The sequence below is a fragment of the Struthio camelus genome, chromosome 28, assembly GCF_040807025.1.
Source record: "Struthio camelus isolate bStrCam1 chromosome 28, bStrCam1.hap1, whole genome shotgun sequence".
Lineage (NCBI taxonomy): Eukaryota > Metazoa > Chordata > Aves > Struthioniformes > Struthionidae > Struthio > Struthio camelus.
Window position 1 is genome coordinate 2,275,897 of NC_090969.1, and position 20,142 is coordinate 2,296,038.

The 20,142-nt window shown below is 69.3% G+C and overlaps 3 protein-coding genes across 9 annotated transcripts; 1 reads left to right on the forward strand and 2 right to left on the reverse strand.

The window, feature by feature from the left end:
- Window positions 1–85: 85 nt before the first annotated feature.
- LOC138062556 (glycoprotein-N-acetylgalactosamine 3-beta-galactosyltransferase 1-B-like) lies at window positions 86–3,060 on the reverse strand. 2 transcript variants are annotated; one of them, XM_068921303.1, is made up of 4 exons: window positions 2,954–3,060; window positions 2,384–2,579; window positions 1,455–2,119; window positions 86–987 (listed from the first exon to the last, which is right to left on the reverse strand). In XM_068921303.1, the coding sequence occupies exons 2-4, from the start codon at window positions 2,571–2,573 to the stop codon at window positions 805–807; spliced, it is 1,038 nt and encodes a 345-aa protein (XP_068777404.1). In that variant the 5' UTR covers window positions 2,574–2,579; window positions 2,954–3,060; the 3' UTR covers window positions 86–804. The 2 variants fall into 2 exon arrangements, with proteins under 2 accessions (XP_068777404.1, XP_068777403.1); XM_068921302.1 differs by lacking the exon at window positions 2,954–3,060 and having other exon boundaries at window positions 677–987; window positions 2,384–2,584.
- A 244-nt stretch (window positions 3,061–3,304) lies between these two features.
- On the reverse strand, window positions 3,305–12,762 carry OS9 (OS9 endoplasmic reticulum lectin). 3 transcript variants are annotated; one of them, XM_068921363.1, is made up of 16 exons: window positions 12,725–12,762; window positions 10,165–10,723; window positions 7,817–7,993; window positions 7,446–7,509; window positions 7,232–7,308; window positions 6,955–7,053; window positions 6,640–6,841; window positions 6,426–6,554; window positions 6,049–6,149; window positions 5,821–5,863; window positions 5,600–5,688; window positions 4,989–5,237; window positions 4,706–4,901; window positions 4,311–4,478; window positions 4,081–4,193; window positions 3,305–3,912 (listed from the first exon to the last, which is right to left on the reverse strand). In XM_068921363.1, exons 1-16 carry the CDS (start codon window positions 12,745–12,747, stop codon window positions 3,784–3,786), a joined length of 2,418 nt encoding a protein of 805 aa, XP_068777464.1. In that variant the 5' UTR covers window positions 12,748–12,762; the 3' UTR covers window positions 3,305–3,783. The 3 variants fall into 3 exon arrangements, with proteins under 3 accessions (XP_068777464.1, XP_068777463.1, XP_068777462.1); XM_068921362.1 differs by lacking the exon at window positions 12,725–12,762 and having other exon boundaries at window positions 7,817–7,987; window positions 10,165–10,764; XM_068921361.1 differs by lacking the exon at window positions 12,725–12,762 and having other exon boundaries at window positions 10,165–10,764.
- B4GALNT1 (beta-1,4-N-acetyl-galactosaminyltransferase 1) lies at window positions 8,000–19,825 on the forward strand. Of its 4 annotated transcripts, none has more exons than XM_068921364.1 (13): window positions 8,001–8,126; window positions 8,644–8,883; window positions 12,831–12,918; window positions 13,435–13,641; window positions 14,563–14,736; window positions 15,403–15,509; window positions 15,607–15,644; window positions 16,295–16,475; window positions 16,851–16,955; window positions 17,042–17,229; window positions 17,510–17,650; window positions 18,103–18,340; window positions 19,184–19,825. In XM_068921364.1, exons 4-13 carry the CDS (start codon window positions 13,436–13,438, stop codon window positions 19,396–19,398), a joined length of 1,593 nt encoding a protein of 530 aa, XP_068777465.1. In that variant the 5' UTR covers window positions 8,001–8,126; window positions 8,644–8,883; window positions 12,831–12,918; window position 13,435; the 3' UTR covers window positions 19,399–19,825. The 4 variants fall into 4 exon arrangements, with proteins under 4 accessions (XP_068777466.1, XP_068777465.1, XP_068777469.1 ...); XM_068921368.1 differs by having other exon boundaries at window positions 17,546–17,650; XM_068921365.1 differs by having other exon boundaries at window positions 8,000–8,883.
- The last annotated feature ends 317 nt before the right edge of the window (window positions 19,826–20,142 follow it).

Sequence of the window (20,142 nt, forward strand, 5' to 3'; positions counted from 1 at the left end):
GCCACGTCCTCCGTGTGGGCGCCACGTCGCCGGTCCCCCACCCCGCTGGGTACACGGGACGCGCCCAAACGAGGAAAAGGTCGTTAAGTCCCGGAGCAAAGGGCTTTTATTGAGGAAGGATGGGCAGGATGTGGCCCAAGGCCCCTTCCTCCCCCCCTTCCCGCCCTGGGCCAGTGGCAGAGCCCGGGGCCGGTGGCCCCCCGCCTAGCACCCTCCAAGGCCCTGGGGGCCCCCAACCCCACAACTTGGCCTGGTCCCCTCCTGGGAGCCCCCCAGCCCCTTCCACGTGGCCACAGCAGGCCACACTGGGGAGGGAACATGTCCCCGTCCCCCACGGAGGGGGCCGTCCCCCTTCATCCATGGGGCAGCGCCAGCACAGGAGCCACGGCCACCCAAATGGCAGCCTCGGCCACCAAAAGAGCAGCGATGGCCACCGAGCCCTGTCATCATGCTGGCTGAGGCTATGCTTTTGGTGGCCAAGGCAGCGTTGGCCACCAAAAGAGCAGCCTCAGCTGCTAGCGGTGTGGCCACGACCACCAAAATAGCGGCCTCAGACATGAAAAGAGCCACCTTGGCCACGAGAAAGAGCTGCCGTGGCCACCAATATAGCAGCTGCAGACACCAAAAGAGCAGTGACGGCCACCAAGCCCTGTCATCTTGGTGGCCGAGGCCGCTCTTTTGGTGGCCGAGGTGGGCATTACCACCGAATTAGCGGCTTCGGCCACCAAAAGAGCAGCATCGGTCCCCAAAAAAGGGGCTGCAGCCAGTGAGGGTGGCAGCAGCGGGGCCAGGGGGTGCCGGAGCCTACGGCAGGGTGGCGTTGGGGGACACGGGGGGCTGAGGGGCCGGGGTGGGTGGCAGCGGCAGGCGGTAGCGGGGCCGGTAGCCGTAGGGGCGCAGGCGGTGGGTGAGGTACTCCAGCACGTACATCTGCTCCCCGCTCACGTAGTGGAAGGACACGGCCAGGTCCGAGCAGCACTGGGGGCCCTGGGGGCAGAGACAGGGGCTGGGTGGGGGGAGGACACGCCGAGGCTGGCCCCAACTCCCCTCAGCCCATCACCGTGGCCTCAGGCTGGGTCCTCCCCCAGTACATCACCATCGCTTCTGGCCAGGTTCCCCCCATCGCCAGCCCATCACCATCATCTCTAGGTCGGTCTGTGCCCAGCCCGTCACCGTGGCCTCTGGCCAAGTCCATGCCCATGGCAGGGTGAGGGGTGGCAGCTCCCACCACCCTAAAATCCAGCATAGCAGGGAGCTCCTGGACCCTCAAAACCTCCCCTCCCACCCTCCACAGCCAGGACCGCCAACCCCACATGCCCGGGAGCCCCCCCAGCCTCAGCCCCACACGGCTGGGATGCCCTGGAGCTCCTAAAACCAGCCGTGATGGGGAGACCACGGCTCAGCTTCACGGCCGTGCCGGGGTGGATGTGGGACCCCTGGGAGGTGCCACGTACCTCCATGATGGGATAGTAGCAGTAGTTCCAGTACCAGAAGCTCTTGGAGAACTTCTGGGTGAGGTGGGACTCGGGTGGGAAGGGGTGGAAGGTCTCGCGGCCCTGGGTGTCGCGCGAGTCGCCCGCCTCCACCCCCAGCTTCTCCAGGCACTGGCCCAGCGCCAGGTCCTCCACCGCGCTGGTGTGGGTGCACGCGCCGGCGCCGAAGGCGGCCACGAAGCGCCGCAGGGCCTCCTTGCTGAGCACGTAGCCCGCGCCGCCGCTCATGTAGCCCTGCCGCACGAAGGGCCGGAAGCGCTTGCCGAAGTAGATGGGGCGCTCGGGGCTGTAGGCGGCCAGCAGCCAGCGCAGGTTGGCCACCACCGCGAAGGTGTCGTCGTCGGCCTTGAGGAACCAGTCGGCTCGGTCCAGGTGGTGCCGGTGCACGTACTGGAAAGCGCGGATGGTCTTCCAGTAGAGCTGGTCGCGGCCCTCGCGGACGGGCAGCCCCACGGCCGGGAAGCGCTCGTCCCGCTCCGAGCTCATGAAGAGGGCCACGTTGCAGTGGCGGGTCCACGTGGCCCGCACGTGCCGGGCCTTGGTCTCCAGGTTGCGAGGTCCCGTCATCACCCAGCACAGGACGCGCACCCGCTCGTAGAGCGCCTCCGCCACGCTGCTGTCCTCCCCTGCAGGGCGAGCGGGCGCCGTTGGCCTCCGACGGGACCTCAAGGCGCCCGGCCACCCCGTCCCCGGTTGCGCCGCCATCCCAAAGCCTCCCAGCTGGCAGGAGGTCGCGGACGCATGTGGCCGAGGGGTTTCCAAACGCCCCCCGGCCCCTGCCCCGAGTCGCCCTCCCGCCTGAGCGTGTCCCACCGCGGACCTCAGGCTGATGGCATCAAGACCAACGTCCCCAGCTCTCCACCTGCCCCTCGCCCGGGAACGTCACCCACCTGCGGAGCGTGGCCGGGTGGCGCCGGACAGCCCAGCCGGCGGGTCGCCCGCCGTGGTGTCCTCGCCTGCCCGGTCCGCTCGGCGCGCCACCGGCAGCAGGACGCCGTGGAGGAGGTAGAAGGTGGCGGTGAAGCCCACGAAGACGCCGCCGTGGAAGGCCAACCACGGGATCTTCAGGCCCGGCGCCATCGCGGTCTGAGGACGAGGGGGGTCAGGGCACAGGGACAGCGGGGGGGGGGGTGGACCCGCACCGGCCAGGCCAGGCCAGCGGCTCCACGACCGCGTGGGAGCCCCGGTGGTGGGTGGGTGGTCTCCAGGACCTCCCCCCCCACCAGCACCCACTGGCCAAGGGGCATCTCCAGGGGCACGAGTGGGTGATTGGGGGGGGGGGCCCGAGCACCACGTGCTCCCAGCAGCCCAGGAAGCTGGGGGGGGGGGGGGCAGAGAGGGGATCCCGGGGGGAAACGTGGGGGGTGGGATTTGGGGGCACCGGGGGAGGTTCCGGGGGGAGGAGGGGGGGACACGACAGAGGGGCAGGCGGGGGGAGCAGCCTGGTGGTGCCTTTATACCTGGGAGCAGCAACAGTGGCGTTGGGGGGGGGGGGGGTCCCGGCGGCGACGTGGGGGATCCCGGCGGCTCCCCCGCCGCCTGCTACATTGTAACGAGCCGCGGGGTGCGGTGGGGGGGGGGGGACGCGCCCCTCCCCCGCTGCGCTCTCATTGGCCGCTGCCGCGCGGGCCCCCGCCCCGCCCTGCCCCTGATTGGCTGGCGCGCTGCCACACCCCTCCTATTTGCAACACCGCCGGGGGGGGGGGAAGAGGCGGAGGGGGGCAGAGTCACCCCCCCCTCCGCCGCGGGGGGGGGGGGGGAAGGCGGAGGGAGGGAGGGCCGGGGGGGGCACACGGAGGGGGACGCAGCCCTCAGCTGACCTTGCTTTATTGATAAAAATCCAGCTGCAGGCGCAAGGCCAGGGCGCCCCCCCCCTTCCCCCCCCCCAACGCTTAACGACTTTTTTACATCTCATTATGAGAAAGAGCCCCCCCCCGCCGGAAGAGGGGGGGGGACCCAAATGGCTCCAGAGGCAACGATAGGAAATTCTACCCCCCCCAACCCAAACACACTCTCCCTCCTTTCTTCCCCCCCCACCCCAAGCTCATCCGTATCACAACCGTGCCCGGCCTGAGGGCAGGGTTCCCCCCCACGGGGGACACAGCAGGATGCCCCCCCAGCAGTCCAAGTCCCCCACGTGGGGTCAAAGGGAGAGAGAGGGTGCAGCAAGGCTGGGGGGTTCCCCCCCCCCCCCAAAATGGCCTTGGCAGGGCTGGGCTCAGCCCTGAGCTGTCCGGGGAGGGGCGGGGGGGATAAAAAGCCCCAAGTCCAGAGTTTGGTGGGGGGTGGGTTAGAAATCCGAGTCCTCGGAGTCCCCAGGGGGCTGGGGCTCGTTGCGACGCCCCCACACGAAGCGGTAGTTGTCCTCCAGCGCCTGCTGCCGCCGCCGCTCCTTCTGCGCCTCCTCCGTGCCCTGGATCTGGGGGGAAGACGTCGTGGGCAGCGGGAGCCCCCCCGGCCAGGAGCACCAGGACCCCCCCACCCCGCTGCTGCGCAGGACCGCCTGCCTCCCTCCCCGCAGAAGCGGCTGCAGCTCCAGGCCGCGTCTGCCCTCCCTGGCCCCGTGCCTCAGTTTCCCCGCGCTCACCAGGATGTTGAAGAAGATGTCCTTGAGGTTCTTGGTGTCCTCATCCGAGAGCCAGTGCGTATCATCGTCGTCACCCGGCCCCCCCGTCGTCACAATCTTGATCTCGATTTTCCCTGTAAGGGGGAAGATAGACCAGTGGGAACACAGCACCGACGCGGAGAGGTAGCATCTGCCCTGCCCAGCCCCGGATGCCTGGGCTCCTCGGTATCCTGGACCCCCCAGGACGGTACCTTCGGCCCTGAGGCCCTCTTTGGCCAGCAGCTCCCGGACTTCGCTCTCGATGTGGTGCAGCTGAGGGTTGTCCCGGCCCATTTCCCGCACGCGGTGCTCCCGGTGCTGGGAGGTGCCGGGCCTGATCCTGCTCACCTGCACCCGGACGCGCCCGTCCGAGCCGGTGTCTGCGAGGGGCAGAGGGACCGCGTCAGGGTCACCCTCCCAGGTGCGGGAGGGGGCTGCTGAAGAGAGCTGCAGCCAAGGGTGCCTGGTTGTCCCCAGCACCCCAAAACCAGCCCTTGGGTGGATTTAGGGATTAGAGGAGACGGGACCCGGCCCTGGGTAGCAGCTTCGCCCCCTCCAGGATGCAGCCACCCCAGGGCCATTTATGGAGAAGTGTCCGGGGACTAACCGGATGCTTGCTCAGCTGGTGGGCCGGGGCTGGCCTTGCTCCTGGGACCTTCCTCTTCCTCCTTCTCCGCTGCCTTGCTGGAGCGTCCCCCATCCAGCTTGTCCATGAGACGGTTGAGAGTGGAAGCTAGGGACTTGGAGGCCTGATTACGGTCAAACTCCCCCTTCAGCCCCTCCGTCTCCAGCTCGTCCTCCACCTGCGGGCAAGCGGCAGCGGCTCAGCGGGAGACGAGGACGGGGTCAGTCGCGCCCGCGCTGCGGCGGGGCGCCACACGGCGCCTCACCTCATTGATGATGTTGTCAAACTCTTTCTCCATTTCTGTCTTCACTTCCTCCTTCAGCTGAGCCATCTGGTCCCGGGGCAGCAGCACAGCTTCCAGTTCTTTCTCGAAGCCGCCCAGGAGGTCCCCTTCCTCCTCCTCGTCTTCCTCCTCCTCCGGGCGCTCCCCATCTGCTGTTGTTGCTGGAGGTTCCTCAGGGACTGGGGGGTCCGGGCTCTTCTCTGCCTCCTCCTCGACCGCTTTCTCCCTAGCCTGGACACGCAGGAGGGCTCAGCCATGTGGCAGCCACCACGCCGTGACCCAGGGCTACCGCAAACTGAGCCGAGGGCAGGCTGGCAGGGGCAGCAAGTGCCTAAATCCCTTTGGAGGGCAAAATACTGGCGCCGATGGAGGGAGAAGGGGCTGGGAGCTGAGGTGCTCCGTGACCGTGGCACCGGACCTACGTGAACATCCCTCACAGGTGAAGTAGCGTTGACAACAGGGAAACCGAGCCACAGAGCGGGACTCAAGGAGCTGCCACAGCCAGACGGGGCTAGAAGCATGGGAACGCCCCCCGTCCCAGGGTCCCATCACCCATGGGTGGGCCTGGAGCCAAGCCGTGGGACGTGGCCCACCTTCTTGGTGTTCTCCTTCAGCTCCTCAATAAACTGGAGCAGGTCCCCAGGGTTCCTGATCACTTTGAAGTGGATTTTTTTCCGGTTATCTAAAAGACGGCCACAAAAACAAACACAGAAAGAACGCAGCTGACTAATGCCTGCACCCCACGCAGGGCACCTGCCACAGAGGGGACGGAGCGGCGGTGTCCCACCGCCCACAGATGCCATCGGGTACTCACCAGCCGCACGACTGTCTGCTCCCTTCATGGCTGGCTCTTCCTCCTGCGGGAAGGATGTGGTGGTGGAGCGGGAACCCACAACATGCTCCTCTTGTGTCACAGGCAACGTGAGGCTTGCCAGGCCCCAACCCACCCCGGGATGTAGCTCGGGGGCAGGCCCAGCTCGTCCACGCAGGCAGTGGCCACAGGAGCCGCGCGTTGCGGGAGGACAAGTGCCCCGAGACTCACCTTAGCGCTGTCCTGCTGGCTGCTGGCTTTGCTGGTCACCTCGCGCACCCTCTCCCAGAAAGCGGCATCCTTGGCTGCGTCTGCCTCGTCCCCTGGCGCGGCTGCCACAGGAGGGAGGAGACGGGCAAAGCTGGCACCACAGAGACGTGGCCCTGGCACCCTCAGCCGCTGCAGGCCGCCAGCCCGGCCCTGAACCCACTGCCAGGGCTGGCAAACACCCACAGCAGCTCCCGGAGCCAGAGGGCAGAGCAGGAGCCGTGATCCTGCCTCTGCAGGCGCTGCCAGGGCCTCCCCGAGCCCAGTGGGTGCTGCATGTCCCCCCCCGTGCCACCCACCAGGTGAGGAACGGACCAAGGCTCGGGGGACGCAGGCTGTACCGTTGCTGCGGGCTGCCGTGGCTCCTTCGGGGGGCTGCGTGGAGGCCTCGGGGTCCTTCTCACTCCACAGCCTCGTGTCCAGTGTCTTCAGCTCCTCCGAGATCTCCTCCACCTTCCGCTTGGTGTCGGCTGGAGGAGCAGGACAGAAGGAACCCGTCACCCTCCGAGCTCTGTGCCGGGCCCGGCCACGTGCCCGAGGGTCCCCGATACTCACAGACTTGGGCCCGGACGTACTCCACGTACTGGGCCGGGCTGAGGGCCGGCTGGCACAGGATGGACTGGGGGGTGGCGCTGGCCGGCGGGCGCAGGAAGGGGTGGTGGCAGATGCGGGTGGTGTGGACGGTCAGGACGTAGGAGCAGGACTGGGGCTCGTCCACCCTCGCGATGTAGTCACCGGCGCCCTCCTCGCACAGGAACTTGAGCCCCCGGCGAGAGACATCAGCCACAGTCCCCCCCGAAATGACACGGGGGCCACTGTGGCACCTCCGGCCCCAGGTTGCCACCGTGGCCAGGGCCCCCCGGGCCTTACCCTGACTTCAGCCTCCCTGGCTCGCCCAGTGAGGTCGCACTGGGAGCCGTTCACGTAGCTCTGGCTGTGGTAGCGCTTCAGCCGGTGCTGCTTGGAGGCCTGGGGGCAGAGAGCAGGCTGGGAGCGGGGTCTCGCTCCCCAGGGAGATTCCCCAGTGTCTCGTAAAGGGTTGTGCAGCCACCATAGCATCAGGTCCCTTCCACGAGGGCCCAGAGGGGATGTGGCAGCCCCGAATCGGCCCTGCGGCTGCACGCAGGGCCCGGAGGGAAGCACGAACCTTGGCTGTCTCGTCGTCCCAGTCGAACGCCGACTGGTAGTAGCCGAGGAACAGGACGTCTCCTTTGATCTCCGACTCTGCGGCGAGAGGCACGGAGTCACGCAGGCAGCAGCGGGGCCAGCCCGGCGCTCTGTCCCTCTCGCCGTCCCCAGCCACGCTCAGGGTCACGCGCTTGCCCACAGCTGCCACGGGCACGGTCCACGCGCAGGGCTACCTTCAACGTGGTACTGCTGGATGTGCTTCCCGTAGCAGAACTCGTACGTCCACCAGTCCTTGGTCTGGAAGAGATGGGCAGGACCCGGGGTTAGGACAGGCCCCAGGGGGTGACATTGGCCCTAGGGTGACTCCGTCCCCCTTCCTGGCCCTCAGGGAGGACCCTTGTGCTCCTGGGTGACCCCGTCTCCCCCACCCCAAAGGGCAGGACTCTGGTCCCCCAGTGGGCTCCCACCATCCCTCCCTAGCCCACAGGCAAAGCCCCCACACCCCTGCCATCCCTGCAACCCACAGGCAGACCCCCTGCACCCTCCCCCGGGTGACCCTGCCATCCCCCCGGCCCACGGGCGGGTGCCTTGTGTCCTCCCCCACCTTGACGAGGCAGGGGGCAGCCCCCATGGGCCGCAGGAGCTCGGTGATGCCAGAGCCATTGTAGAGCTGCGCTTCCTCCTCGGGATCGGGCTGGCGCCGCATGGCAGCGGGGGGGAGGCGACACTCGTAGCGTTGCTTGAACTTTGATGCCACAGTCACCACGTCCTCCGCCTGCCTCTGGGGAAGGGCATCGACATGGGTGTGGGGTGGCGGGGCCAGCGCGGGGAGGACGAGCCCGCGGCACCGCTGCCATCGCTCGTCGGGGCGCAGGGGTGAGGCTGGGAATCTCGGTGTCCGGCCTGGTGGCAAGGTAGGCAGCACGGACCGGCGCGGGGAGGCCGGGGCCGTGCCGCAGGGGACAGGGGGTCCGATCGCAGTTCTACTCCTCCGGGGACGCGCGGCAAATCACAGCTCTGTCCCCTCCCCGGTGCGTCAGTTCCTCCCTCCCAAAACACAGTGTTTGAGGCCAGCCTCCCTGGCAAACGGCTGGGAAGTGGCTGGAGGGGGGGAGGGGGGGACGGACGGACAGACACGTCACTGCTGTCCCCCTCTGCGTCCAGCCGGTGGGACGCTGCGGCTGCCCCCACCCCCGGGCTCCTCGGGTCAAGGACGGGGCACCCCGACCCTGGGGGCTGCTCGATGGCTCCTGCCTCCCGGCTCAAAGTCACCCTGCACAGCATGGCGGGGACCACGGGGACCAGCAGGTGCTGCGCTCCCTACGGCCTCCCTCACCCCCGGGAGGGGACCGGGCAGCCAAATCCGGGGGGGAGGGCACCGAGGGGAGCCCGGGGGGCTAATCTCGCTCCTGCCCTGGCTTCTTTGGGCAGGAAAAGGACTTTGCGCCGCTGGAGGCTCTGGCCAGGCTGCCGGGAGCGAAGCGCGGAAGCCGCAGGCCCTGCCCCGCCACATGCGTGGCCCCTGCCGCAGGGGTCACGGTCACTCGCGCCACCCGGGTGACCCGCGGGGACCGCTCCGCATCGGAGCCGAGCTTCGCCGACACCTAGAAGCCGCTCGGCCGGCCCGGAAGAGACGGGCGCCCAAGCAGGGGCGAGTAGGAGGCTAACGAGGTACCGAATCCCCCAGCGTGGGTCAGGGGCTCCGGCGCGCCAAGGGGAAGTGAAACAGCGGCGCGGGGCCCCCCCCTCGCCACAGGACGCCCCCCCACCCCGAGCTCATTCCCCTGGCACCACGGCGGCTGCACCCGGTGGCCCGCTTCCGGCCCTGCCGCGGCCCAGCCCCACGGCTGTGGGTCCCAGCTGGGGAAACTGAGGCAGAGCTGCACTCTTCCCCCCACCCCCACCCCGGCCACCTGCACCGGCGCCCAGGCGCCTGATGGAGCGAGTCCGTCCCAGCCTAGTTCCTCCTTGGTGCTGGCCCAGGACAACCAGTTCCCTCTCCCAGCTCCCCCCAATGTGGCCCTGGACCCCCCCCGAAGCAACCATCCCCCAGTGCTCCCAGGTCCTCTCCCATCCCAGCCTGCCCCCCACCCATGTGTACCCCCACCCTAATTTCTCCCCAGGACAGCCCCAGTGCTGGCCCATTTCTTCTCTGAACCCACCCTGGCCCCGGTACCCCCCCCGAGAGGCCCAGTGATCCCCCCCGGCCCCAATACCACTCCCAGAGAGGCCCAGTGGCCCCCCTCCGGCCCTGGCACCCCTCCCAGAGAGGCCCGGTAACCCCCCCCCCGGACCCGGGACCACACCCCAGAGAGGCCCGGTGACCCCCTCCCTCCCGGACCCGGGACCACCCCCAGAGAGGCCCGGTGACCCCCTCCCCCCCGGACCCGGGACCACCCCCCAGAGAGGCCCGGTGACCCCCTCCCCCCCGGACCCGGGACCACCCCCCAGAGAGGCCCGGTGACCCCCTCCCCCCCGGACCCGGGACCACCCCCCAGAGAGGCCCGGTGACCCCCTCCCTCCCGGGACCACCCCCCCCGAGAGGCCCGGTGACCCCCTCCCCCCCGGACCCGGGACCACCCCCCAGAGAGGCCCGGTGACCCCCCCCCCGGACCCAGGACCACCCCCAGAGAGGCCCGGTGACCCCCTCCCCCCCGGACCCGGGACCACACCCCAGAGAGGCCCGGTGACCCCCTCCCCCCCGGACCCGGGACCACCCCCAGAGAGGCCCGGCGACGCCCCCCCGGCCCCCGTACCCCCCCCCCCAGAGAGGCCCAGTGACCCCCCGGCTCCGGTACCCCCCCAGAGGGGCCCGGTGACCCCCCCCCGGCCCCGGTACGACCCCCCCCCCCGCAGGCCCAGGGACCCTTCCCGACGCCCCCTCCCCCGGTCCCGGAAGGCCCGGCGAGGCCCAGGCCCGTCGCGCCCCCCTCCGCGGGGCCGCGGCCGCACCTGCCCGGCCAGCACGGGCTCGGCGAGGATCTCGATGCCGTACTTGAGCTCGCTCAGCTCCTGCAGGTTGAGGGCGGCGCGGGCCCCGCGCAGCGGCCGCCCCGGGCCCAGCACCGTCAGCACCGCCAGCAGCAGCACCGGCACCGGCCCCGGGCCCCGCCGCGCCGCCATCTTTCCCCCCGCCTCCCACCGCTGCCCGCCGCTTCCGCCCGCCGCCTCCCCGCGCCCGCCCCGCCCCCCGGAGATGCGCGCGGCGGTTGGGCCGGTCGCCCGCCCGTCAGGGCCGAGCGCGTCTTCCATTGGTCGCGCCGCGGCGATGACACCGCCGGGACTGAGGCCGCGGTGGGAGGACGGAAGCTCCTCCCCCGAGGTGAAGGGATGGGGCTGAGTCAGCGCAGGCGGCAGCCAATCGGAAGGAAGAGGGCCAGCCCGGCCCAGATGACGTCGCGCCGGGCTCTTAAAGGGCCAGGGCGCAGGGGGAGCCAGCTGGCTTCCTATTGGTGGAGAAGGATACAGGCGATCCCGGGGCTCTGATTGGTCGAGAGAGCGCCGGAGCATCCTAGGGAGAGGGGGGCGATCCGGCATTCTCCCGTGACCAGAGAGTCCGGGGCGGGGGGCGATGGAGCAGGCCCAGGCCACGTCGGGGGGTGGACGTGACCCGCCGTGGCGTGGGGTGGCCTGGCCCCAGCCACCGAGCACCCCTGGCCACGCACCAGGCAAGGCCACTGCCCACGGCAGGTGCTTCCTACGGGGCCCCTCGTCCTGGCGGTCCGGGGACCGTCTCTGCCACATCAGGGTGACGTGATCCGCCACGGTGCAGGGTAGCCCTGGGCCAGGCCACTGAGCGCCCCCGGCGTGGCCAGAGACACAGCCCTGCACTGCGCAAGGACAGGTCCCCCCAGTCCAGCAGCCTGGGGATGCGGGGGGACACACATAAGAGCCTGGCATGTGCCCACAGACACGGGACCCTCCCTGCTCTCAGAGCCCCCCTTTTCCCTGCTGCTGCGGACCCTCAGTGTGCCCCTTGAAGAGGCGCCGTCCCCCCCACGCCGGTGGCAGCTGGAGGCAGCTGGACCCCAAGTGGGCTTAGGCCTGGCCCCGCGGTGCCAGCAGCTGCCTGCGCCCACGGCCTCAATGGGGACATTGTGGCAGGCCCTCAGCGTGGGCACAAAGCCCGACTTGTCATGCCCGGGCTGGAGCTTGGTGCTCACCATCCCCCCCTCCCCGGCCCGCTGGCTCGGCCCCCCCAGCCCTGGAGCAGCTGGAGACCCGGGATTGCCACGGGATTAGCCCCGATCGGGGCTCGGGCTGCTAATGCCATTAGTGGCCTTGCTCAGGGGGGGCCATGGCAGGGCCTGGGTGGGGGGGATTAATCCCACCCTGCGAAATGGAGCTAATAAATCCCCTGCCCCAACTAGGAACTGCTGTGGCCGCGGCCCTCCCCTGCCTCAGTTTCCCTGTCCTAGGTGGGGGCCAGTGGCTGGCACAGAGCAGTCCCGGGGCCCGCTGTGGGGCAGATCCCCCATGCCCTGCCTTACCGGCGGTCCCCCTCTCAGGGTGCGGTGGGGGGCTGCAGGCTCAGGACTCCTGGGTCCAAAGCACCCTGCATCCCCTAACCCCCCCCTCCGCAGGGCAAACACCCACACCCCCAGCTGGGCTCTGCCCCTGGTACATGGGGCACAGCTGGGGGTACAGCCCCCCCCCCCCCAGTTCCCAGCCGGCTTTATCCCCCCCATTCCTTTGTTCTCCAATGCCTTTGTCTTGCATCCCCCCCACTCTGAGGCCCCCAGCACCTTTCAGCCCCCTCGGGGCCCCCCTCCAGCCGCCCCCCACCCCTCCCCTCCAGCCGCTGCCGGGGCTGCGGCGCTGCCGTTGCCGGCCGGGGCCACCGGGGGCGCCCTCCCCGCCCGTCCCCCCCCTCCCCGAGCTGCCGGGCCGGGGCCGGGGCCGCTGCGCGGCCGCGGAGCGCCGGGACCCGCCGGCGGAGCCAGGTAGGGCCGGAGCTGTCCAGCGCTTCAGCACCTTCCCCGGCGCCCCCCCCCACCTCCCCCGCCGGGCCTGTCGCGACATGTCGCGATAGGAAGGCACCTGCCACCGCCCTTCGAAACCTCTCCCCCCCCCCCTCCACCTCGATCCTCACATCACCGGCCCCGGCCCCCTCCCATCCCGCGGGGTCCCCCGAAAACCCTCGCGCCCCCCCTCCCCGGCCCCAGCACCACCAGGCCCCGCATCTCCCCCCCGTCCTAGCTGGCCCCAGTCCCCCCCCCCCGCATCTCCTGTCCCCCCTGCCCCTCGCATCACCCCCATCCCTCAGGGATGCCATCCCTCAGGCCCCTCCTTGCCCCCCCCACCTTCCCTGCTCCCGCAGAGCCCCCCTTGCATTCCCCAAATGCCCCTAGATGGCCCGCCCCTCCACCGCAGCTCCCCTCCAGTTCTCTCCTGCTCCCCCGGCCCCGCTGTGCCCCGCATCCTCCCCGGCGCCCTGAAACAGCCCCCTCAGCTCCCCCACTGGCCCCCACATCCTGCCCCTTCCCCAGGCAAAAGCAACCCCCCCCTTCACCTCCGGCCGGTGGCTGCGGCCATTTCCCAGTCGGGCCCGGCACATCGGGGAGTGGGGGCTGGCCCCGGCTCCTGGGCTCCCCCTTCACGCTATGCCATGTTCCCAGGCTGTGGCAGTGGGGCGGGCAGAGCCATGAGCGTGGCGTGAGACCCCGGCACCCCCCAAGCCAAGCCGGGACCCTCGCCCGCCCCGAGGTAAGGGGTGCTGGGGGAGACTGGAGGGTACTGGGAGGCTAGGAGCCAGGGGGAGGAACTAGGGGCACTAGGGGGCACTGGGGGCACAAGGCATCTGGACAGACCACAAGGGACATTGTAGGGGACGCCAGGGGCAGTGGGTGGCACTGGGGGCACTGGGAGATACCGGGGACATTGGGAGGCACTGGGGACACTGGGAGGCACTGAGAGACAATGGGGGGACCGAGGGGCGCTGGGGGCACTTGTATGCATTGGGGGCACTGGGAGACACTAGGAGGCATTGAGGGGACTGAGGAGCACTGGGAGACACTGGGAGCGCCGGAGGGGGCCCCCCACCTGCCCCCCTTTGCCATGGGGGCCATGGGGGGAGCCAGGGGGGTCCCGGAGGAGACCACCACGGTGGTCTGGCACCGCATCCAGCCCGGTCCCACGGGTGGGAGCTGCAGGGCTCGGGCTGACGGAGGGGGCTGGGGCCCCCCCGCAGGCGGCCCGGCCCCAGCTCCCCGTGGCCCACAGGATGCGGCCGGTGCAGAAGTCGCTGTGCGCGCTGCTGGTGGCCGGAGCCTCCCTGGCCCTGCTCTACCTGCATGTGTGGGCCCCCAAGCCCTATAGCAGTGTGGACCTGCGGCCCCGGCCCCCCGGGCACCTGCCGGACGGGCATCTCGGCCACCCGGCCCGCCAGTATCCCCACATCGCCTTCCGCCTCAAGGAGCAGGTCATGGAGTAAGGACCCACGCGCCCGGCACCCGGCTTGCAGGCACCCTGGGCTGGGGGTGCGCAGCACCTCTGGGGCAGGGGGCTGCATGCAATGGGGCTGCGGGACACCGGGGGGCTGCACGTGGTGCTGGTGCATGGGGATAGGCACCAACGGGCTGGGAGCACCCCAGGGTGGGTAGGTGGGGCACCCATGGGGCTGGGGGAAGGCCAGGGTGGGGATATGGGGCTGCTGTGGGGGCTGGGGGCTGCACATGATGGGGATGGGTGGCACTCCTGGAGGTGGGGACACCTCCAGGGTGGGGATGTGGGGCATCCCTGGGGTCTGGGCTAGTAGGGTAGTGGGGATACGGGGCACCCGTAGGACTGGAGGCACCCCAGGGTGGGGATGTGGGGCACCCGTGGGGTGGGGGCAGCATCGCATCGGGGGGATCCAGGGCCAGGGCACAGGCAGGGTTGGTGGCAGGGCCTGTAGCTGGCCCACGTCCCCCGGTGGTGGCCATGGTTGGTGCCCATGTCCTGCAGTGGTGGCCATGGTGGGAGATTGTGTCTCCTGGTGGTGGCCGTGGTGGGTGCCTGTGTCCCGCAGTGGTGCTGTTGGGGGCAGCCATGTTCAGTGATGGTGGCCGTGGGGGGTGGCTGTGGCCCACGATGGTGGTTGTGACAGGTGGCCATGGCGAGTGGCCATGTCCCGCAGTGGTGGCTGTGGTGAGTGGCCATGGTGGGTGGCCGTGTCCTGTGGTGGTGGCTGTGGCAGGTGGCTGTGTCCTGCGGTGGTGGCCACGGTGGGTGTCCGTGGCGGGTAGTCATGTCCCGAGGTGGTGGCCATGGTGGATGTCCGTGGCGGGTGGCCGTGTCCCGTGGTGGTGGCCGTGGTGGGTGGCCGTGATGGGCCAGCCATGGCCCACGGTGACGGCGGCGGCTCGGCAGGCGGCTGCCCAGGAACGCCTGCTCCTGCGAGGCCGAGCCGGGCATGACGCTGCCCTTCCCGAAGCAGCTCTTCGGGCAGGTTCACAGCGTCGACTTTGCCGATGCCTTCGACCCTGATGAGCTGCCCCACATCCACCGCCAGCGCGAGCAGGAGTACCAGCGGCACCAGCTTCGGTGCGTGGCAGGGGGCGGCGATGGGCACTGCATGGGGCAGGGCTGCGACATGGTGTGGGGCAGTGATGGGCATCACTTGGGGCAGGGCTGGGACATGGTGTGGGGCAGTGATGGGCACCGTGTGGGGCAGGGCTAGGACACGGTGTTGGGCAGTGATGGGACATGGTGTGGGACGGCAGTGGGCACTGCGTGGGGCAGGGCTGGGACACAGCGTGGGGCAGCGGTAGGCACCACGTGGGGCAGGGCTGGGACACGATGTGAGGCAGTGATGAGCTTCATGGGAGGCTGCGATGGGTGCTGCATGGGGCAGGGCTGGGATATGGCATGGGGCAGCAATGGGCATGGTGTGGGGCAGTGATGGGCACTCCACGGGGTGGTGATGGGGCATCACATGGGGCAGAGCAGGGGCACCATGTGGGCTGCCGCACCAGCACCACGTGGGGCAGGGTGTGGCCCTCACCTGGGGCACTGTATAGGCCTTCTATGGGGCAGGGTGAGGGCACTGCGTGGGGCAGGATCGGGACACCACGTGGGCTCCAGGTGGGGCAGGATGTGGCCCTTGCCAGGGTGCGGCATGGGCAGCATGCAGGGCAGCGCGTGGGGCAGTGTGTGGGGCAGCGCGTGGGGCAGGGACACCCGGGGCCCCAGGTCTCACCCCTCGCGCAGGGTGCAGTCCCCGGCCGACCGGCTCCTCGTGGTCCGTGCCAACTCTCCGCTCGAGTACCCGGCCCAGGGTGTGGAGGTGAGGCCGCTGCAGAGCATCCTGGTGCCAGGTGAGGACGGGGGCCACGCGGCAGGCACGGGGTAGTGTGGGGCACGGGGGCATGGGGCAGGGCCCCACTCATCCTTTCTCCCTCTCCGGCTCCGCAGGGCTCAGCTTGCAGGCGGCAGGCAGGAAATCCTACCAGGTGAGGGCACGGCATGGGTCTGGCATGGGCCTGGCATGGATGGGCATGGTCCTGGCGTGGTCGTGAGCGGTCCTAGCAGGGACATGCATGGTCCTGGCATGGTGCATGGACCCAGCATGGCCATGCATGGTCCTGGTGTGGATGTGCATGGTCCTGGTGTGGTCATGTGTGGTTCTGGAATGGTTGTGCATGGTCCTGGTGTGGTCATGTGTGGTTCTGGAATGGTTGTGCATGGTCCTGGTGTGGACATGGATGGTTCCAGAGTGGTACGTGGTGCTGGCATGGTCATGCATGGTTCCCACGTGGATGTGCATGGTCCTGGCATGGTCATATGTGGTTCTGGAATGGTTGTGCATGGTCCCAGTGTGGACGTGGATGGTTCTGGCATGATAATGCATGGTGCCAGCATGGTTGTGCATGATCCTGTATGGTCCCAATGTTATCCTGCATGGTCCCAACATAGTTGTGCATGGTCTTGTCATGGTCCAGCATGGGTACGGTGTGAGCATGGCACTGTGTTGCATGGACACAGTGTGGTGGTGCATGGTCCTACACCAGGACACAAATCCCATGGGGGCCCACGTCCTGGCTGTGAGACCGGGGAGGAGGACACCCCCCAGGGCAGCTGTAACCCGCTGGCGGCCCTGCAGGTGAACCTGACGGCCACGATGGGCACGCTGGACGTGGCGGCCGTGGTGGATGGTGTGGTGCTGCAGGGTGAGGGCGAGTCCCAGCTCTCGCTCACGGCTGCCCACCTTGACCATCTCAACCGCCAGCTGCAGTTCGTCACCTACACAAACACCCTCTTCCACCCCAACACGGCCGACATAGGTGGGTGCTGCTGGGGGAGGGGGTCGGAGCCACATGTGGGAGCTGGGCTGTGGCGGGAATGTGGAGGGGCTCACAGTCTGGAAGGGGATATGAATGGGAGGGGGTGATGGGGGTGCTGTGAGCATGGGGACACCACAGGTGGGACACAGATGGGTGCTGGCCCTGGGGACACCATGGGTGGGACATGGATGGGTGCTGGCCCTGGGGACATCATGGGTGGGATGTGGCTGGGTGCTGGTCCTGGGGATGCCGTGGGTAGAATGTGGCTGGGTGCTGGCTTAGGGGACACCACGGGTGGGACATGGATGGGTACTGGCTTGGGGGACACCCTGGGGCTGCTAGGCCCCAGCACCCACCGTCCCGTTGGCTCTCCAGTGCAGTTCTCCACCGACGGGCATGAGGCCTCCTTCACCATCCGCATCCGGCACCCGCCCACACCCCGGCTCTACAGCCCTGGCCCCCCAGGTGACGGGGACGCAGGTGAGCACCGGGGCACCCCTGGGACCCCCAATCACCCACCGAGCGCCTGCCTGGCACCCGGGGTGACAACCGCCCACCCGCCGCAGAGTACAACGTCAGTGCCCTGGTCACCATCGCCACCAAGACCTTCCTGCGCTATGACAAGCTGCGGGGCCTCATCGCCAGCGTGCGCCGCTTCTACCCCTCCGTCACCATCGTGGTGGCTGACGACAGCCAGCGCCCCGAGCCGCTGCAGGGCCCCCACCTCGAGCACTACCTCATGCCCTTCGGCAAGGTGGCCCGGGGATCGTGGCGGGTCACGGTGGCCCTGGGGGGCTGGAGGGATGCTGCGGGGTGGTGGGACCCCAGGGAGGTCGTGGTGGGGCTGTTGCAGGAGCCTGGAGTGTCCTTTGGGTGTGGTGGGACCCTGAGGAGGTCATGGTGGGGCTGTTGCAGGACCCTAGGATGGTCCTGGGGGGCGGTGGGACCCCAGGGAGGGTCACGGTGGGGCCGTGGCTCAGTCATGGGGTGGCTGTGGCAGGGCTGTGGGGCGCTGACCCCCAGCGGTGCCACAGGGCTGGTTCGCGGGGAGGAACCTGGCCATCTCGCAGGTGACCACCAAGTACGTGCTGTGGGTGGATGACGACTTCATCTTCACCCCCCGCACCCGGCTGGAGAAGCTGGTGGACGTGCTGGAGCGGACCAGCCTTGATCTGGTGAGCCGGGGAGCAGCATGGGGCTGGGGGGCTGCGGGCCCTGTCCCCTTGGTGTGACAGCGGTGCTGCATGTGGGTGGTACAGCCTGGAGGACCTGCTGTCCCCAATGCCCCGGGGGTGTCTCCGTGACCTGGGGGGCTCTGGAGGTCCCAGTGCACCACGGGTCCTGGTGGCCCCTGCAGGAAGGTGTTGCTGCAAGAAGGTCCTGGGGGGACTGGTGGGTCCTAGAGGGGTCCCGGTACCTAGTGGGTCCTGGTGACCGGTGTGACAGAGGTGCTGCAAATGGGTGGAACAGTTCTGGGAGCTGGTGGGTTCCAGTCCCTGGTGGGGTCCTGCTGCCCACTGCACCCTGGTGCCCAGTGTGTCTGGTGCATCCCCATGCCAGGAGGTGCCAGTGCCTGGCACACCCCCATGCCGGGGTGCCGGTACTCAGCGTGACGGCAGTGCCGCAGGTGGGCGGCGCGGTGCGGGAGATCACGGGCTACACGACGACGTACCGGCAGCAGCTGAGCGTGCAGGCGGGCGGCCCCGGCGGCGACTGCCTGCGCACGCGGCCCGGCTTCCACCACCGCCTCGCCGGCTTCCCGGGCTGCGTCGTCACCGATGGTGTCGTCAACTTCTTCCTGGCCCGCACCGACAAGGTGCGCCAGGTCGGCTTCGACCCCCGCCTCCGTCGCGTCGCCCACCTTGGTGAGCCGCCACCCGGATGGCTGGGCCCCTGGGGGCAGCGGGGAGGGTGGGTCACCCGAGCGAGGGCACCCGGACACTTGGGTCTCCTCAAGGGGCACCTAGACCCCTGAGTAGGTGACCACGGGTTGAAGGTGGGAGGCAGCTATGGGTGATGGAGGATGGGGAGCCCGGATGGCTGGGCCCCTGGGGGCAGCGGGGAGGGCGGGTCACCCGAGCGAGGGCACCCGGACACTTGGGTCTCCTCAAGGGGCACCTAGACCCCTGAGTAGGTGACCACGGGTTGAAGGTGGGAGGCAGCTATGGGTGATGGAGGATGGGGAGCCCGGATGGCTGGGCCCCTGGGGGCAGCGGGGAGGGCGGGTCACCCGAGCGAGGGCACCCGGACACTTGGGTCTCCTCAAGGGGCACCTAGACCCCTGAGTAGGTGACCACGGGTTGAAGGTGGGAGGCAGCTATGGGTGATGGAGGATGGGGAGCCCGGATGGCTGGGCCCCTGGGGGCAGCGGGGAGGGCGGGTCACCCGAGCGAGGGCACCCGGACACTTGGGTCTCCTCAAGGGGCACCTAGACCCCTGAGTAGGTGACCACGGGTTGAAGGTGGGAGGCAGCTATGGGTGATGGAGGATGGGGAGCCCGGATGGCTGGGCCCCTGGGGGCAGCGGGGAGGGCGGGTCACCCGAGCGAGGGCACCCGGACACTTGGGTCTCCTCAAGGGGCACCTAGACCCCTGAGTAGGTGACCACGGGTTGAAGGTGGGAAGTAGCTATGGGTGATGGAGGGTGGGGAGCCCAGACGCCTGGGTCCACTGACGTTGGTTTGGGGACGGGGTGGGGGTGCCCCGCAGAGTTCTTCATCGACGGGCTGGGCGTGCTGCACGTGGGCTCGTGCGAGGACGTGGTGGTGGACCACGCGTCCAAGCTGAAGCTGCCCTGGCGCAAGACGGAGAGCGAGAAGCAGTACGCCAAGTACCGCTACCCGGCCGCCCGCGACGACAGCCTCAGCCTCAAGCACGGCCTCTTCTACTTCAAGAACCGCTTCAAGTGCATGATGGGAAACTAGCCACCACCGCCGGCTACCGCCGACCACCGCGGGCCACCACCGGCCACCCCGGCACGGGACTGCGGCCGCCCCCCCCCTCCACTGAGTTTTTAAGCTCTTTTGTACCAGGCCGAGGAGAGGGGGATGGATGGACGGATGGACGGATGGATGCCCCATGCTGCCATGGGGAAGGTCCCGCTGCCCCTGGGGGACCCAGGCGTCCGAGCCCCTTCCCCCCCCCCCCGTCAGAGACTCTGTTTTCTATTGTACAGCCCCCCCCCCCCCCCCACCATGCTGCGATGAGGATTTTTTTGTGCCAAGTCTCTGCCCGGGACCCCCGGGACCCTCCTGTCCCCCTTCCCTGGGGACATCTGGCTGCGGGGGGGGGGGGGCGCTGCCATTGCTCTCCCCCCCCCCCGGGCCCTTTTCTATCTGATGGTGAGATTTTAACAAGACCAAAAAAAAAAAAGAAACCCGACGTTTTTATTGATGAGAAAAAGGAGCCAGGCAGCAGGGAGCCCCGCCCCAGGCCAAGCCCCGCCCCTGCGCTGCCCTGTCCCCGCCCCCGGGACCGAACCCCTCCCATTTCACCGAGGCCCCGCCCACAACAGCAGCCCCGCCCCCTCCCCAGTCGCCCCGCCCCACTGCCCAAGGTGGGTGACATCACTGGCTGGCAGCCAATCAGGGGTCAACCCTTGCTGTGACATAATACCCGGGGCTCCGCCCTTCCCAAACAGAGGCTGCCCCACAACCCCCCCTCGGGGC